This window comes from Schistocerca serialis, chromosome 1, assembly GCF_023864345.2.
Source record: "Schistocerca serialis cubense isolate TAMUIC-IGC-003099 chromosome 1, iqSchSeri2.2, whole genome shotgun sequence".
NCBI classification, from domain to species: domain Eukaryota; kingdom Metazoa; phylum Arthropoda; class Insecta; order Orthoptera; family Acrididae; genus Schistocerca; species Schistocerca serialis.
Window position 1 is genome coordinate 1,172,024,755 of NC_064638.1, and position 18,664 is coordinate 1,172,043,418.

At 46.9% G+C, this 18,664-nt stretch overlaps 1 protein-coding gene across 2 annotated transcripts in view; it reads left to right on the forward strand.

Moving 5' to 3' along the window:
• The window catches only part of LOC126459643 (uncharacterized), a 132,375-nt gene that overhangs the window by 33,889 nt on the left and 79,822 nt on the right, over positions 1-18,664 (forward strand). Inside the window, exons 3-5 of one of the 2 annotated variants that reach the window (XM_050095874.1) lie at positions 20-370; positions 9,592-9,807; positions 15,016-15,282. In XM_050095874.1, coding sequence (XP_049951831.1) covers positions 20-370; positions 9,592-9,807; positions 15,016-15,282 — 834 coding nt within the window. The remainder of the gene's footprint in view (positions 1-19; positions 371-9,591; positions 9,808-15,015; positions 15,283-18,664) is intronic. The other variant, XM_050095875.1, reaches the window with a different exon arrangement.

Consider the following 18,664-nt stretch of genomic DNA (forward strand, 5'->3'; position numbering starts at 1 on the left):
CTGGTGGCCCCTGGCACAGGTCCGCGAGGCGGTGGAGGAGCTGCAGGAGTCGGGCACGCTGGTGGAGACCAAGTTCCACCTGCCGGAGCTGCTGATGTGCTCGGGCTTCTTCGCGATGTACCTGGTGGAGGAGCTGGTGCACCTGTACCTGCACCACCGGCGCCGCCGCGCCTCGCCCCACCGCCTGCAGTGCGGGCCCGGCGCCCAGACGGCCGACTCTGCGCTCCACCGGTCGCTCAGCAAGCGGCGCTGCTCGCGCGCCGACGCCTCCTGCCCGCCGTCGCTCGCAGACCAGCCCGACGCCTGCGACGCCCCCGCACAGGGCGCCGGCGCCACCGTCTCCAACGGCGCCGCGGCCGGACTGCCCGCCGTAAGTAGGACCGCCACTGACTGGGTTACTAGGCAGGGTCTACTGTGGTTTCTAGCATCTCGTTCTCGGTGGCCTGGCTTGGACATATGTAACAGATCTGCTATAATGATAAAATGTTTCAAAATAATCTTACTTAGATAAGAAACTCTCGGTACGGCACAGAGTTTTAATCTGCCAGGAAGTTTCATATCAGCGCACACTCCGCTGCAGAGTGAAAATCTCATTCTGGAAACATCCCTCAGGCTGTGGCTAAGCCATGTCTCCGCAATATCCTTTCTTTCAGGAGTGCTAGTTCTGCAAGGTTCGCAGGAGAGCTTCTGTAAAGTTTGGAAAGTAGGAGACGAGATACTGGTAGGAGTAAAGCTGTGAGTACCGGGCGTGAGTCGTGCTTGGGTAGCTCAGTTGGTAGAGCACTTGCCCGCGAAAGGCAAAGGTCCCGAGTTCGAGTCTCAGTCCGGCACACAGTTTTAATCTGCCAGGAAGTTTCAGAGTGAAATTTTGTCAGTTCGAAAATGATTTAGCAGACCTTTGTTAATCTTTAAAAATCCGTTGTGGTTTGCGCCACTTTCCACTTAAGGCGGGAGCGAATGAATTAATGTCGTTTTGTAGGTTTCTTCTACTCTGTGTAACAACAATTTGAGTCATTTTATAGGTATAAGTTTCTTTTGATATGTATAACATCTGCATCAGTAATTCCATTAAACTACTGACGGCCTTGCGAGAGCCAGTCCTGACAAAACTCTACCATCTGGTGAGCAAGATGTATGAGACAGGCGAAATACCCTCACACTTCAAGAAGAATATAATAATTGCAATCCCAAAGAAAGCAGGTGTTGACAGATGTGAAAATTATCGAACTATCAGTTTAATAAAAAAAAATGGCTCTTAGCACTATGGGACTTAACATCTGAGGTCATCAGTCCCCTAGAATTTAGAACTACTTAAACCTAACTAACCGAAGGACATCACACACATCCATGCCCGAGGCAGGACTCGAGCCTGCGACCGTAGCGGTCACGCTGTTCCAGACTGAAGCGCCTAGAACCGCTCGGCCACTCAGTTTAATAAGTCACAGCTGCAAAATACTAAAGCGAATTCTTTACAGACGAATGGAAAAACTGGTAGAAGCCGACCTTGGGGAAGATCAGTTTGGATTCCGTAGAAATACTGGAACACGTGGGGCAATACTGACTCTACGACGTAGATTAAGGAAAGGCAAATCTACGTTTCTAGTATTTGTAGACTTAGAGAAAGCTTTTGACAATGTTGACTGGAATACTCTCTTTCAAATTCTAATGGTGGCAGGGGTAAAATACAGGGAGCGAAAGGCTATTTACAATTTGTACAGAAACCAGAAGGCAGTTATAAGAGTCGAGGGACATGAAAGGGAAGCAGTAGTTGGGAAGGGAGTGAGGCAGGGTTGTAGCCTCTCCCCGATGTTATTCAATCTGTATACTGAGAAAGCAGTAAAGGAAACAAAAGAAAAATTCGGAGTAGGTATTAAAATCCATGGAGAAGAAATAAAAAACTTTGAGGTTCGCCGATGACATTGTAATTGTGTCAGAGACACCAAAGGACTTGGAAGAGCAGTTGAACGGAATGGACAGTGGTTTGAAAGAGGGTATAAGATGAACTTCAACAAAAGCAAAACGAGGATAATGGAATGTAGTCGAATTAAGTCGGGCAATGCTGAGGGAATTAGATTAGGAAATGAGACACTTAAAGTAGTAAAGGAGTTTTGCTATTTAGGGAGTAAAATAACTGATGATGGTCGAAGTAGAGAGGATATAAAATGTAGACTGGCAATGGCAAGGAAAGAGTTTCTGAAGAAGAGAAATTTGTTAACATCGAGTATAGATTTAAGTGTCAGGATGTCGTTTGTGAAAGTATTTGTATGGAGTGTAGCCATGTATGGAAGTGAAATATGGACGATAAACAGTTTGGGCAAGAAGAGAATAGAAGAGTTTGTGGAACAACTTGACAAGAAGAAGGGACCGGTTGTTATGACATGTTCTGAGGCATCAAGGGATCACAAATTTAGCATTGGAGGGCAGCGTGGAGGGTAAAAATCGTAGAGGGAGACCAAGATATGAATACACTAAGCAGATTCAGAAGGATGTAGGTTGCAGTAAGTACTGGGAGATGAAGAAGCTTGCACAGGATAGAGTAGCATGGAGAGCTGCATCAAACCAGTCTCAAGATTGAAGACCACAACAACAACAACAACAACAACAACATCTGCATCTACATATATATATATACTAAGCTAGACACCAAGCGGTGTGCAGCATAGGGCACTATTCGCGCCAAAGTCATATTTCCACCACTCTGTTCCATTCGCGTTTCGCGCGTGGGAAAAACTGTCTGAACACCTCAGTAAGAGCTCTCTGATTTCCCTTATCTCTGAATGGTGATCATTGCGCGATTTGAAAGTTGGTGGTAATGATACGAGGGTAATTCCAAAAGTAAGGTCTCCTATTTTTTTATGAGTACATAGACCTGTTTATATCTACAATGGTTTACATCGGTTTACAGCTTGAACATTTAGCTATTTTTCGACGTAATCAGCATTTCTGTCGATGCATTTTTGTAGACACAGTGGCAGTTTTTGTGTTCCCATGTCATACCAGCTCGCCGCCATGCTGTTCAGAAAGTTATTAACCGCCACTGGCGTGATTGTTGCTTGGTCACAGGTGTAAAGTGGTATGCTCAGTTTTCGTCACCCGTGACAATTGAGTCCAGAAAGTCGTCCTGTTCGGCTGCAAGGCGGTGAAGAAATGTGCGGGAAGCATCAGCTCGTTGCCGCATGTGGTCCTCAGCCAGCATGCGTGGCACATATCTTGCGCACACCTTCCAGTAGTTCAATGTTTCCGTTAAAATTCTGTGAGCGGTGCTTCGGGAAACCTCAAGAACCAACGTGCAGAGATCATCCAGGGTGATCCGCCGATCTTCACGCATGCTTTCCTCAACCTTCAACACTGTCTCCTCAGAAATTGACGGTCTCCCGTTCCTTTGTTCGTCGTGAATTTCGGTCCGACCAGCTGCAAACTCTTTACACCACTTACGAACATTTTTGATATCCGTGCACGACTCACCATACAGTTTCATCAGTTGGCGATGGATTTCAATCGGCGCAGTGCCCTTTGGTTTCAAAAACCGAATAACTGCGCGCAATTCGCACTAGGCGGTAGCATCCAACGGGAACTCCATTCACAACGGCTGCCAAGCCAAGACAGAGCCTCAGCGCGGCGTGCGCATGTTTACACACAGCGCGTGAAGCACTCTTCATAACAGTGTGACCAACTGCCACACAGAGTTCTGTACTTATAAAAAAAAGGAGACCTTACTTTTGGGATTACCCTCGTATATGCCCTACATCCTCGGCGAAGATCGGATTTTGGAATTTAGTGAACAGCCCCTTCCATTTAGCGCGTCGTCTGTCTGCAAGTGTGTCCCACTTCAAACTTTCTATGAGGTGTGAAAACCAGAGGGTGAGAGCTCAGGCGATCGGGGTGGACAGAAATTTCACTGCCTCTGCTGATTGCCCTCTGCTCACGGAATACCTCACGAACTCGCGACTGAACACTGTCAAGGTAGTGAGTGTTGCTGTTCCGTCTTGCTTAAAATATTCATACAGTCTTTCATCGTCTTTGAGCTGACACACACATGGATTAAACGGTTCTGGATATACCCCTCAGCATTAACAGTTTAGTGAAACAATCGTGTTACGATGCGGACACGGATATTGCACACTGAACGCCAATCTTGAGATTGTGCAGCGGTTCGTCGAAGTATTCATAGGGATTTTCTGATGCATAATGGCGCACATCCTATGAGTTCAAAACCCTCGCAAGTTGAACCAGGTCTCACCTGAAGAAACCGAAAAACAGAGGATCCAAAAGGTCCGATTCCATTTCACTCAGAAACCACCGGCAGAGTACAAATCAAATGTTCAAATGTGTGTGAAATCTTATGGGACTTAACTGCTAAGGTTATCAGTCCCGAAGCTTACACATTACGTAACCTAAATTATCCTAAGGACAAACACAGACACCCATGCCCGAGGGAGGACTCGAACCTCCGCCTTGACCAGGCTAATCCCGCGCGGTGGCAGAGTACACTTAAATGCCACAAGACGGGTTAAAATGAAATAGATGCGTAAAAGAAGCGTAAATAAAGATTTAATACACTTCATAGACGTGAATGTATGCTTTCTCGGAGAATATACTGATGTGTGCTTCTCGGAATATCAGCCGAGTAAACAGACCGATGTGTAGCGAAGTTTCGCCCAATTCCATTCCTAACATCTTTTTCACCAGAAAATGCTTAGAAGGAAACTTGTCTGGACTTCAGTCAGTTTCCTCGGTTGATATTCCGAGAAGAAATTCCAGTCGGAAGTAACTAGACTGTAACTTGCGACATAATACCACTGTATATCTAAATCTTTGCTTGATGATAATTTTACTTTACTCGAGGTAAAAATCGAATATTCCAACCGCTCGTAATTCACTCAGAAATGACATCGCTGCAGCTGAAAACGTTTAAGATTAGTCCCATTCAGTGTTATAAATATTGTGCTGCATTTCGTCTCTGATTATGAGAGCTTTGGAACACGGGTTTATCACTATGGCCGCGCTTCCAGATTACGAGAGATTAAATAAACTGCTTTTTCGTACACAAGTACTTGGCACTGACGCTTTGCGCAGAATTCGATTACGAATTCGTCTGATAAGATAGTCCAATTCTCCTGCAGCTGATAGCTGAATCAGCAAACGCAATGCAACAGCAAACAGCGACCTCTTCTCCGCTAATATTGTGTCAAGGTAGTGAGTGACGACAAGTAGTCACAGAGAAAATAGGCAGATAAGAAGCGTGCAGCACACGACAGGAGAATCCCATTCTGCAGGATGGGCAAGACAAAACTGGCTCGTAAGAAATTTGTAAGACTGGCGCGAAAGTGACTCTCGTTACTGAACAAGAGAACTGCACAGCTCAGGAAATGATGGAAACGGTGATTTAGAGGCACACGTTCACCCATACGCATCTCCCGCGTGCTGTGTCCTGATTATTTCTCTGTGTCATTACTTTTCACTGTGTGAGAGAAGGAGACGTGAAACTTCCTGGCAGATGAAAACTGTGTGCCGGACCGAGACTCGAACGCGGGACCTTTGCCTTTCGCGGGCAAGTTCTCTACTATTTGAGGTACCCAAGCACGACTCACGACCCGTCCTCACAGCTTCAATTCTGCCAGTACCTCGTCTCCTACCTTCCAAACTTGGCAGAAGCTCTTCTGCGAACCTTGCAGAAGTAGCACTCCTGGAATAAAGGATATTGTGGAGACATGGCTTAGCCACAGCCGGGGGGATGTTTCCAGAATGAGATTTTCACTCCGCAGAGCACTTGCCCGCGAGAGGCCAAGGTCCCGAGTTCGAGTCTCGGTCCGGCACACAGATTTAATCTGCCAGGAAGTTTCATATCAGCGCACACTCCGCTGCAGAGTGAAAATCTCATTCTAGAAGGGGACATGTTTAATTGGCGCTTGAATGCAACGCATAATGGTGCTCATGATAAAACAATGCGTATTGATTGTCGAGTGTTTACAAACCACAATTCGTGGAAAACTGTGCGAAACAGTCTGAGCAAGAGTTTCAGATTGAAAGTGTCTTGAAGAACCGCCAGAAAAGTCTGCAATGCAAAACTTTGCAGCAGAATGGTGCGAAACGGACTTCGTAGCGACTAAAAAAGGCAACTATCCCAAAGCAATTCCAACACCGGAAAAAATTACTCAAATGAAATAGAACCTGGTGCAAAATACGACGAAATCTCGAGGTCGTTTATCTGTCCAAGTGGGAACTAAGAGATTGTCTTGTCGAACAGTGTCAAAAAGGTCCTGCATCTGTACCGTCTCGAATTTACTCTTGCGCATGAGTTAACGGTAGACTCCGGTACTGAAGGGATAAAACCAGCAAGACGCGAAATTATTCATACAGGGGATACTAGATGACTTTGGCTCGCGGTCCGACTACGTTAACGAAACATGAAGGGGCGCCAGACACTCACCATGTGGCGTAGGACAAAGGGCACAAGGTTTCAAAGTAGGAAGACCTAAATTCTGAGTCAAATTTTGCACAGGAGAACTGAAAGAGCTACTGCCAGACGAAGCGGAAAAGTGAGCATAAAAGTATACACTTTCGTGCCGAACTGCAAGCTACTGTGATTAACCAACACATCGCGCACATTATGCTCAACTGTACAAGGAAAACCTACAGTCTTATAAGTGGTTCAAATGGCTCTGAGCATTATGGGACTTAACATCTGTGGTCATCAGTCCCCTAGAACTTAGAACTACTTAAACCTAACTAACTTAAGGACATCACACAAATCCATCCCGAGGCAGGATTCGAACCTGCGATCGTAGCGGTCACGCGGTTCCAGACTGTAACGCCTAGAACCGCCACACCGGCCGGCTACAATCTTATAACCAAGAAAAATTGCATAGACCGTAATTTAAGGAACACACATCAGTAAAATGACCTATAAGGTTCCCTCTGGGCCGCAGGGCAGGAAGCTACAGTGCACGTCGACGCTCATGCTTACCGAACTTCATCTTCTGGAAGCAGCACCTCCAGTCGCAGGCACGGTCAAACTAGAACTGCCCAATGCCTCTTTGTCCACTACCCACCCGCCGAGGCAGGTTGGCGCCCACCCTCGAAAAACGGGCGCGCACCTGAACTGGCCAATCAGAGGGCCGGAATCTCACAGGGAGGCGACCTCGCGACGATAAAATCGAGCGGAAATAGCAGTTATTACAGGGTTGGTAAGGCAGGTTGGGGAACTGAGAACAGGAGAAACTTTGGCCACTACTGAACGTTCAAACGACACCATTGGGGATCGGAAAAAGGATGGGAAACGGGAAGCCATAATGGCTGCTAGGAAGACTGCTGCCCTCGCCCATCAGTAAAGAAAATTCCTAACGCCAAGCTCCTCTCACAGATCAGTGTGAGACAAACTGTAAACATCGTCAAATAAATCAGGCAACCCATAGAAATTATTAACAGGGCCTGACTTATTATATTACCGAATACCAGACTGCTGGGATTATAAATATGAAATACGAGCACTGAATGGTGAATGAAGTGCGGTCGAGCTCTACACGTACCATACCTGCGTTGTTGACTATCAAAAACAACCTTCCCATTACCACTGCTGTTCACATTATTTTGCCTATCCCCTGTAGGTTTGCTGGTAGGACTTCGATACTCGCGTTGCGGCTGCCCACAGTGCCTTTCGTCCCTCTGAACAGCTGGCCATTTTGTGGCGTGCCCCTACTAGACGTGGCTGATGCCTGCCTGCCACGAAACATCCCTCAACACAGTATTCGAGCACTGTAGCCCTGGTCGCTCCTGTAGTCTTGCGAGGTGCCGCGGCTAGCAGTGTATTTAACACTAAATTCTTCTAGAATCTTCATATGGAAATGATGCTCTAAGCCCCCCCCCCCCTTTTCCTAACTCCGACTTTTGCTGTTGCACATGGATTAAGAAGAAACGCGAACTGACTCTAATCGACCCTGCAAGTGGGGTAGAAAAGAGTTTGGCACCTGCAATAATTTAATTTAATAAAGGAAAGTTTCATTAACGTAGTGAGAAATGGAAGGGTTGCTCTACCGATTAACAGAATGAAAGTTCTGTGCAAAATAACAATTTGATTTATTATGACTAAACTCAAAATAATAAACAAAACACACGAAACAATTACAATACATCAAATTTGATACTCAAATAAATGCTGTGAAGGTGAAGTTGTCCATAAACTAGATTGTGACATTTATGACCAAGTGGTATGTGGAGCCAATTCCTTGCAACTCAAATCTTAAGAGAAACACCATGCAGCCCAACATTAATTGCTGCTACAGTAGTGATAACTCAGACAATGAACACCCAAGAGAGAACCACGTAAGAAAAGGCGGGAACAGGCGCGCTCTGCTGAGCTCTGATTATCACCTAGAAAAATTGCCTGCTTTGCCGGTGCTGCGGACATACATTACCAAGCTGTCTTCTTAACTGCAAGGATACGATCTGGCATACCAGAGGCGATGGCTGGTTGCTTTGACGTCCCGTCGTGGTGATGATAATGTCGTGAGTATAGCCCGAAACAAATTATCCTGGTCTGATTGTTCCAGACTAAAGACTTCCTATCAATACAAATGCGCCTCTGAGGGAGACGAAGAAGGTTCGCTACACAATCATGGACGGTACAGTGGGTCATTTTAACAAGAGAAGTCACACAGTAACTCCGGTACAATCAACTTTAGCCAAAACTGCTCAAGACGGACAACATAGGCCGCTTATACGCAGAACGCTCAATTGCCAACTGTACTCGGAAAGTTTCGTTGAAGTCGAAACTTCAGCACCTTCGTCAAACAGTTACAATTAAATGAAAGTATATTAGACAGCCAACGGAAGGCAGGCTGTCCAGAGCAGCGAGAGCTAAGTCTTGTAACCTACTCCGACCGAAAGGCGAGAGCAGACTCTCTCAAGTGCCCCCGTACAAGCCGAGCACAGAACATTTCCGCCCCCACGACAGTGGCCATGGTTAAACGTTCCAATCAGAAACTCGAAAACCGGCGGAAAATTCCACTCTATTGCCGACGCACTATTAGTCCACCAATGGATATACTTGACGCCAATTTCTGCGCCGATTTTGCTACGTCATGGAGCTATTCCCTGAGCAAGCCAAAAACAGTTATGATTTCGCAGAAAACGCGGGAATTTGCCCGCCAAGACTGCCTGGGAACACAAGTCATTCCCACGCCTCGCTGGTGGCCCGCCAGAAAGTGTTTTCAATAAGTTTCCGCGAAGTAACGGAATCTCTGGCCCAGCCGCTCCGTCAGGCCCCTGTGGGCGTGTCGCCACCGCTCTTACGACAATGTCGGCGTCTGGAAAGCATCCACTCGAGTCCCTCACACCCGTCGGCTTAACCCTTTCAAGCTCAGCAGAACCCGCCTGTCACCGGACCACCCGGGTGACGAGAGACGCTGCGTGGGAAGTCCGCGTGTGAAGGAATAGCAACTTTTCACCGCATGCAATTAGAGAGGAAAATCGAATTACTCAGAGTGAGATAGAAATATGAGAGTGGGCTCATGCCAACTCTCAGTCTTCGTAGCGAAACAGATAGTCTGGTGAGGTGCGACGCGTCACAGCGTAGGTCTGGATGTTGCGCAGGAGAGTGAACGTGTGCTGGTCCTGGAGGGCCTGCGCGTGGTGGCGGTCGACCTGGAGAAGAAGCTGAGTGCGCCGCAGCAGGCAGGGGAGATGAAGAGGCCGTCCTTGCAGGAGGACGACCCCTACCTGCTGTCTAGCAGCAGCCAGCAGCTGATCAGGGAGGCGCCCAAGCCGCAGCCCGCCATGGTGGGCGGCTCCAGCGGCAGCGACCCGAAGGTGTGCATAACACGTACTCTGCCTCGGCTGTCTTAGAGGACCTCTGTTAACGTAGCAGCTTCTGTCGCCACCCCATTCACTAACAAAAGCTGCTCCAGCACTGCAGGGCACTCCTCAACTAGCAGGCGGAGCCAGTACACTCACTTGGCCGAGATTGCCGCGTACACTGTGCCAGACAGAACTGTGGCGCAGGCTCCGTGCTCCGGTCCAGCTGCCTGGTTGCCCCCGTCAGCCTTTTGACCACCCTTGCCCACTTGTGTCTGTGGGCGTCTGGCTGCCTGGCATTAGACAAGCGAGCTGGAACAGCCTACGACTAGCAAATGGCCAGACGTTCAAATGGCTCTCAGCACTACGGGACTAAACATCTGAGGTCATCAGTCCTCTAGACTTAGAACTACTTAAGCCTAACTAAACTGAGGACATCACACACATCCATGCCCGAGGCGGGATTCGAACCTGCGACCGTAGCAGCAGTGCGGCTCTGGACTGAAGTGCCTAGAACCGCTCGGTCACAGCGGCCGGCGGTGGTCAGACGAGAAGGCTTGATAGCCTCAATAATAATTAGAAATTAACGGCATAAAATTGTGGAATTTCTTAGTATACAATTATGAATTTGTTCTACGAAGAAGCGACGGAAGAGCTAGTTAACTAAAAGCTAATTAAATGAATCTATGTGGTTCCAGAGACTGGCCAGTACGTGCAGTTGTGCATGGCTACTGTGCAGGATGGCGTAGTGGTTGGCGCATATGGTTAGTCAGCTGGAGACCCAGGTTCGAATCCTGGCCTTGGCACAGACTTTCATTCGTTGCTTCAGTCAGCGTGTATAGATCATAGATGTTTGAGACTTGAAAGGGCTCTGGGACCACATAATTTCATTTGATTAAAACACCTACGCCAGGGTTTCAGGCAGGATCCCCCATTTCGTTCGATGCTGAGGTGCTACTCCAGTACATTTGGTGAGTCTCTGTAATGTGGTTGGAGTTTAGGCGACGGTGTGAATGAGAATTTGAACTAAGGAGGGAGACGTGCTAGCACTTATGCAAAGCACTTATACAAAACGTAGTGGTTAACGCATCTGCCTAGTGAGCGGGAGACGTGGGTTCGAATCCCGCCATTGGTAAAAATTTTCATTTGTCGCTTCAGACTGAATATATGTATCATATATGATAATTATTTTGGGCTTCAACTAATCTCCCACACTGTATGCTCCAGGTAGTCAATTCGACTTTGATGGCCAAATCATTTGGTGAAACTGTTGCAGATTCCTATAATTGCGAATTGTGGTCCTGGGAACATGCCCGTCTTAGTTGCAGACGTGAAATCCATAAAGTATAGCAGCCATTTATCTAGGCAGCCACACATACTACTTTCTCCCAGTGACTACTTCACTTCCGCGAGATGACGGAGTTCATAAATTGGAATTAGACCCTTGTGATTCGTTGCGGACTATGAATCGAAAATTCTGAAGTTCGGTCCCCTGGGTGCCCGAGGATTAACGAGTGTCGCCTACGACTTCTCTCGCTTCTGCCAAATTTGTAAATGTGAAAAATGCCGAGATGCCCTGCGGGTGATGGCAATTATTCCTTATTTATCTTATCATAACCGAGTCACTGCAGTTTTACACGGTGCCTTGGTGACGACTGGAGTTCATGTCTTAAGTTTTATGCTCTATTTGATCTCAAATTTCTCTTCACATCAGTTGCCTACCATCTTGCCTGAAGCAGAAGATGCACTGACATCTCGGAAAAATCCGATTATTTGATGTATATTAGCAGGTATTCCAACTGAATTCGAGATTCACCGTACCTTACTTTGTCCAGACAGTGCTTTATCATGCTCAGTATATGCCTTCATTGTATCATGGACGCTCCTCACCCTTTCAGTTCTTGTATCCTCAAGCTAAACGTCACTGCACCAACCCCTTCGACACGTGCCATTCGTAAGTTCCTCCTTTTAGATTATATAAGATACAGGACTGGCAGTGGTAACAAGTTGATATATACATACAAGGCTTTGACCATTTTTTTTATGTGCGCCATACCGATTCTGCTTTTGCTACTGGCTCGGCAGATCAGTGTACAACAATCGCTTTCAGATCCTTGCTGTTACACAAAATTTTACTTTGAATTGCAACCTGTTTCGTGCAATTTCCCGTGGTTTTTCCTTGAATGGCATTTTGCTGGCTTCTTGACGTCACTGATGTCAAGAGTTATCCAATCTCCAGCAGTGTTTTGCGTAGAATTATCTTCATCCGTGCCGACTGGGGTGGCCGAGCGTTCTACGCGCAACAGTCTGGAACCGTGCGACCGCTACGGTCGCAGGTTCGAATCCTGCCTCGGGCTTGGATGTGTGTGATGTCCTTAGGTTAGTTAGGTTTAAGTAGTTCTACGTTCTAGGGTACTGATGACCTCAGCAGTTAAGTACCGTAGTGCTCAGAGCCATTTTATCTTCACCTGTAAGATTATTTCAAAAGGATTCCAAAACCGCGTGCAGATTAAATAGACAGGTTAATCTGCATGAGTAGCACTCGCTGTTCCTTAATGTCATTACTAAACGAGAGCATTTGTGAATGAAGCAACAATTTATCTGAATCTGATATCTCCTACAGTGGAAAGGAGTGCGTGCGATTTCACTAATCCCCGCCCCCCCCCCCCCCCCCCCATGCCCTCTCCAGCCTCTGGCACTCTGGCAGTCTGGCACTCTCCCACACACACCCTCTGGTAGAGGTAGAGAGTAGCCCTACAAGCCTTCACAGAATGTGTAGGCTCGGAGTTGGAAAAGTAAGGTTTTGGGGAGGGGTCGATCAACAACTCAAGGCTATATACCTGGTTAACCGAAGCGTAAGTAGCCCTTAAGAGCCACCATCTATCTGGGTGACTGTGACTTAATAATTGTGGGAAGGACAGAACCACGCTACCGCAATTACACACATCAAAAAAAGTTTTGCACCACCTCGATTCCGAGAGTTCCGGAACCTGTACAGAAACTTGGAATAGAGATCACCATAAACACCATTTCTTCCCTTTTTATTGGTCATGGAAACCACACATAGCATGTTGTACCACCATACAGCGAGACCTTCAGAGATGGTGGTCCAGATTGCTGTACACACCGTTACCAATAAAACCCAATAGCACATCCTCTTGCATTGATGCATGCCTGTATTCGTCCTGGCATCCTATCCGCAAGTTCTTCAAGGCACTCCTCAACGGCGATTCGGCGTAGATCCCTCAGAGTGGTTGGTGGGTCACGTAGTCCATAAACAGCCCTTTTCAATCTGTTCCAGGCATGTTCGATAGGGTTCATGTCTGGAGAACATGCCGGTCACTCTAGTCGAGCGATGTCGTTATCGTGAAGGAAGTCATTCACAAGATGTGCACGATTGGGGCGCGAATTGTCGTCCATGAAGACGAATGCCTCGCCAATGTGCTATCGATATGGTTGCACTATCGGTCGGAGGATGGAATTCACGTATCGTACAGCCGTTACGTCGCCTTCCGTGACCACCAGCGGCATACGTCGGCCCCACATAATGCCACCCCAAACAGCGGGGAACCTTCATCTTGCTGCACTCGCTGGATAGTGTTTCTAAGGCGTTCAACCTGATCGGGTTGCCTCCAAACACGTCTCCGTCGATTGTCTGGTTGAAGGCATATGCGACACTCATTGGTGAAGAGAACGTGATGCCAATCCTCAGCGGTTCATTCGGCATGTTGTTGGGTCCATCTGTATCGCGCTGCATGGTGTCGTGGTTACAAAGATGGACCTGACATGGACGTCGGGAGTGAAGCCGCGCATCATGCAGCCTATTGCCACAGTTTGGTCGTAACACGACGTCCTGTGGCTGCAAGAAAAGCATTATTCAACATGGCGGCGTTGCTGTAAGGGTTCCTCCGAGCCATAATGCGTAGGCAGCGGTCATCCACTGCAGTAGTAGCCCTTGGGCAGCCTGAGCGTGGAATGTCATCGACAGTTCCTTTCTCTGTGTATCTCCTCCATGTCCGAACAACATCGCTTTCGTTCACTCAGAGACGCCTGGACACTTCCCTTGTTGAGAGCCCTTCCTGGCACAAAGTAACAATGCGGACGCGATGGAACCGCGGAATTGACAGTCTAGGCATGGTTGAACTACGGACAACACGAGCCGTGTACCTCCTTCCTGGTGGAATGACTAGAAGTGATCGGCTGTCGGACCCCTTCCGTCTAATAGGCGCTGCTCGTGCATGGTTGTTTACATCTTTTGGGCGGGTTTAGTGACATCTCTGAACAGTCAAAGGACTGTGTCTGTGATACAATGTCCACAGTCAACGTCTATCTTCAAGAGTTCTGGGAACCAGGGTGATGCAAAACTTTTTTTGATGTGTGTGTATAGGACGGTAGGTTGCTTCAATCATGGTGATTTTCCTAAACCTAAATCTGTGTCACATTATTTATTTGCGAGTCTTTCGTTAGTTATGTTATTTTGATGTCTTACACTACTGTTCGTAAAAGTGAACGGACTCTATAATAGTGAAGTCAAGATTAACTTACCTGACCGTTTAAAGAGACCACACAGTATTGCAACATTATAAATGAATGCCCTTGTAGCCGTGCAGGATTAACCGATCGGTCGAAGGCGCTGCAGTCATGGACTGTGCGGCTGGTCCCGGCGAAGGTTCGAATCCTCCCTCGGGCATGGGTGTGTGTGTTTGTCCTTAGGATAATTTAGGTTAAGTAGTGTGTAAGCTTAGGGACTGATGACCTTGGCAGTTAAGTCCCATAAGATTTCACACACATTTGAACAATACCCTTGTAGCCCGCAGAAATGAAATTTTATTCATAGATTACACCGTATATATAATTGCAGGTCGGCACCTGTGATAGAATGATTGTCTTGGGCAACAATTTCATTATCTTGGTAGCTTCCTCTAGCTAGAGTGGAATCCAGCAACGAAACATAGTGAGGTGCTGGATGCAGTCTTCGGAGATAGTGTTCCAGTTTACCAATTGGCCAAGGGACTCGTCGGCAATCAGATCTGAGCAGACAACGTCCCATTAACAATGTCCTGTATCAGTGTCCATGTTCTTGTTTTGTCTTTGTGAGCGTTGATTTTTAATCTTCCTCTGGTCTTTTTGCCACAGCGAAAATAATAAATCATATTCACTCTTTGCAGCACTTAAAAGTAAAGAAAGTGTTTTTTACAATATTTTTCCTTCCCTCCTTATTAGGTGTCGCCAGTCGGGCTGAACAGTGCGGACGAGAAGAGATTATCAAACGGTACCAACACGTGGGCAGACACCAACAGCAGCCATCCATCCAAGCCGGTGCATCACCCGGCCAAGCACGTGCACCACGGGCAGACGCACGTGCACGTACACCTGGACGTCGATGACGTCGACGGGGACGACTCTGTGCTGTCGTCGCTGCGTGGCCTGCTGATCGTCCTGGCGCTCTCTGTCCACGAGCTGTTCGAGGGGCTGGCCGTCGGCCTGCAGGTGAGTGTCCGCCCCTGGTAGCTGAGTGGTCAGCGCGACGGAATGTCATACATAACGGCCCGGGTTCGATTCCCGGCTGGGTCGGAGAGTTTCTCCGCTCAGGGACTGGGTGTTGTGTTGTCCTTATCATCATCATTTTGTCCCCATCGACGCGCAAGTCGCCGAAGTGACGTCAACTCGAAAGACTTGCACCAGGCGAACGGTTTGCCCGACGGGAGGCCCTAGCCACACGGCATTTCCATTTCCATTTGCAGGTCAGTGAGTCACTGCAGGCTGCCAGCTCTGAGCTGGCGTGCCGCTCAGGTAGCGAAGGTGGACATAAGTTCCCTCCTCTGTTCGTCTCGTCAACTAGAACTGGTTGCACACTTTGTGCACGCTGACTGCACTTCATAGTAAAAGAGGGGAAACCGTGACAAGCATTGGACATTACCATCACGTGCATTTAAGACAGCATCAAGCTGAAGGCGACACAGTTACTTCCTCACTTGAAACTACCTTTTTCCCGTCCTTCTGTATTCTGTAGCAACTGAATCAGAGTTATCTCGTGTACTGGGTGATCAAAAAGTCAGTATAAATTTGAAAACTGAGTAAATCACGGAATAATGTAGATAGAGAGGTACAAATTGACACACATGATTGGAATGACATGGGGTTTTATTAGAACCAAAAAAATACAAAAGTTCAAAAAAATGTCCGACAAATGGCGCTTTATCTGATCAGAATAGCAATAATTAGCATAACAAAGTAAGACAAAGCAAAGATGATGTTCTTTACAGGAAATGTTCAATATGTCCACCATCATTCCTCAACAATAGCTGTAGTCGAGGAATAATGTTGTGAACAGCATTGTAAAGCATGTCCGGAGTTATGGTGAGGCACTGGCGTCGGATGTTGTCTTTCAGCATCCCTAGAGATGTCGGTCGATCACGATACACTTGCGACTTCAGGTAACCCCAAAGCCAATAATCGCACGGACTGAGGTCTGGGGACCAGGGAGGCCAAGCATGACGAAAGTGGCGGCTGAGCACACGATCATCACCAAACGACGCGCGCAAGAGATTTTTCACGCGCCATCTGTCGGACATTTTGTGAACTTTGTTTTTTTTTTTTTTTTTTTGTTCTAATAAAACCCCATGTCATTCCAAGCATGTGTGTCAATTTTTACCTCTCTATCTACATTATTCCGTGGTTTATTAAGTTTTCAAATTTATACTGACTTTTGATCACCTGTATGTGAGAGGGCGCACGTCTTTACTCTTGGATGTAGTCAGACATCGGAGTGGAAGTCGTACACAGGATATCTACGGTATCATCATATTGTGAGTCCCTAACGTATGGGACCCTCCGTGTTCGATGTAGTGGAGGCATTCAGCTTTTCATCTGCTAGTACGTCAAGGGAGTGGCCCTATCGTGTATACCTCGATTTGGGGTAAACCTTCTCTGCCAGAGGCAACTGCCATGAGCAACAACCTGTTGGTGACACGGATTGCTATGAAATCTTGTAGATGGGTCATATTTATGGCTGGATGGCAGTAACCAGTGAATGACTTCCCCATGTTGGATACAGATGCGAAGGATATTGGCTATGGATTAGGTTCTTCAAAGGAACAATCACACCTTTCGCCTGAACAGAAAACGTAAATGCTAATGATAGTCAGTTGATTTGTACCCTACCCCTTCCAAATACAACTTAGTCTCGTAACCACAGAGCTGTTTCATCCAGTACAGCAGGTGTAGTTTGTACGAAGTCTGTAACCGTAATATCTGCAGTTAGGAAACCTGACATCTCTGGCGACATCGCTGAATTGCAGCCTCGCTCCAGTAGTCGACCATGAAGTAAGTAGTTCAGCTCATGAGGGGACAAAAATGTGTTGTGTTGTGAATCACTGGGCGTTCACTGACCCCGGAATTAATTTCTACACAGATGATGATCAAGGGCTGTGAATGTGTGGCCAAAACACAGAAACAGCAGATTGAATGGGAACTTCTACGTAACGTACATGGGTCTCCCCAGCAAGAGCAGGCTGCGGACAATGGAGTCTTTTTGAGCAGACTGGGACTATGGTCGACGGCGCTAGCTCAACTGTGGCCCTATCTCAAGGCTGACGTGCGGCGGGTTCAGGATTGTTTGGATATGGTACGGGTTCCTGGAACTCTGGTTCTTGAGATTTAGGATTTTGTCGTCAGAAGTCGGCGATTTATTCGCGCAATGTTAACATGGGTCGTAGATGCAGAATTCTGCAACAGGCACTTCCTGACTAATGTATGTTCCTTAATCCTGAGCTATCCCACTGGTTAAGATTACGTACAAATGGTTCTGAACACTATGGGACTTAACATCTGAGGTCTCAGTCCCCTAGAACTTAGAACTACTTAAACCTAACTAACCTATGGACATCACACACATACATGCCCGAGGCAGTCTTCGAACCTGCGACCGTAGCAGTAGCGCGGTTCCGGACTGAAGCGCCTAGAACCGCTCGGTCACAGCGGCCGGCGTCAACATTAGGAAAGGCCAGTAATCCACCTGCTGCGATGGTAGTGTAGATGATTACAAATACAGCGCTATTGTTTAATGGTTCATGGTGTTTTTCCTTTTTTGTTTAATAGTGAATTCCACCAATTATTGCAAATGCTTAAACTCCATTACAAATCTTGAAGCGAATGTTTAGTAACAGTTGCATACAACTTTCTGTAGTTATATGAAAATACTACTCGCATTAGGTTCCAGGTGCCGGCTGTCGAAATTGTAAACATTAAAACATTAATAAATTAACGTGAATTTGACCAACAGTGGGAGCGCAGATATTGGCGTACAGTTGATGGCCCCCATATTAGACTCCAGCGCCTTGAGTTGGTTATCTATCGAGGTAGATAAGTCGATGTTCTGGGTGGTCCGTTTGTTGCAAGGGAACATCACGCTCAAGGTCCCTGTAACCACTTTTAGACAGAAGCAGGAATCATACAGCTATCACTTTTCATTCTCTTTGTTTCTATCATTTTGCACCCACCACAACAGTCTAGTCTTCACAGGTGACATGTTTAAACAGTGGTCAGGGAAAAACGACGGTAAATCATCTTCATGTCCTCCTCCATATGTCTTACAACATGAAATCCAGTTCACCCGGTGCTGTTTTTCTGGGGGAACGCTGGGATGCGTACCCCTAAACTTTTTCGTCGACAAAGTAATTTTTTTACGATGTTGAGAACATGGAAGAGTGCAAAAGATTTATTTCACGGACGTAATTTTTTTATTTCATTTTTTTCGTGTTGGTAATTGCAATAGGAATAATACGAGTGCAGTTTTTGGTGGGAAAATCGATGTCATTGACTGTTTCAAGCATTTCGAAGCTGCGGCAACCGTTCTCGACAATTGAATCAG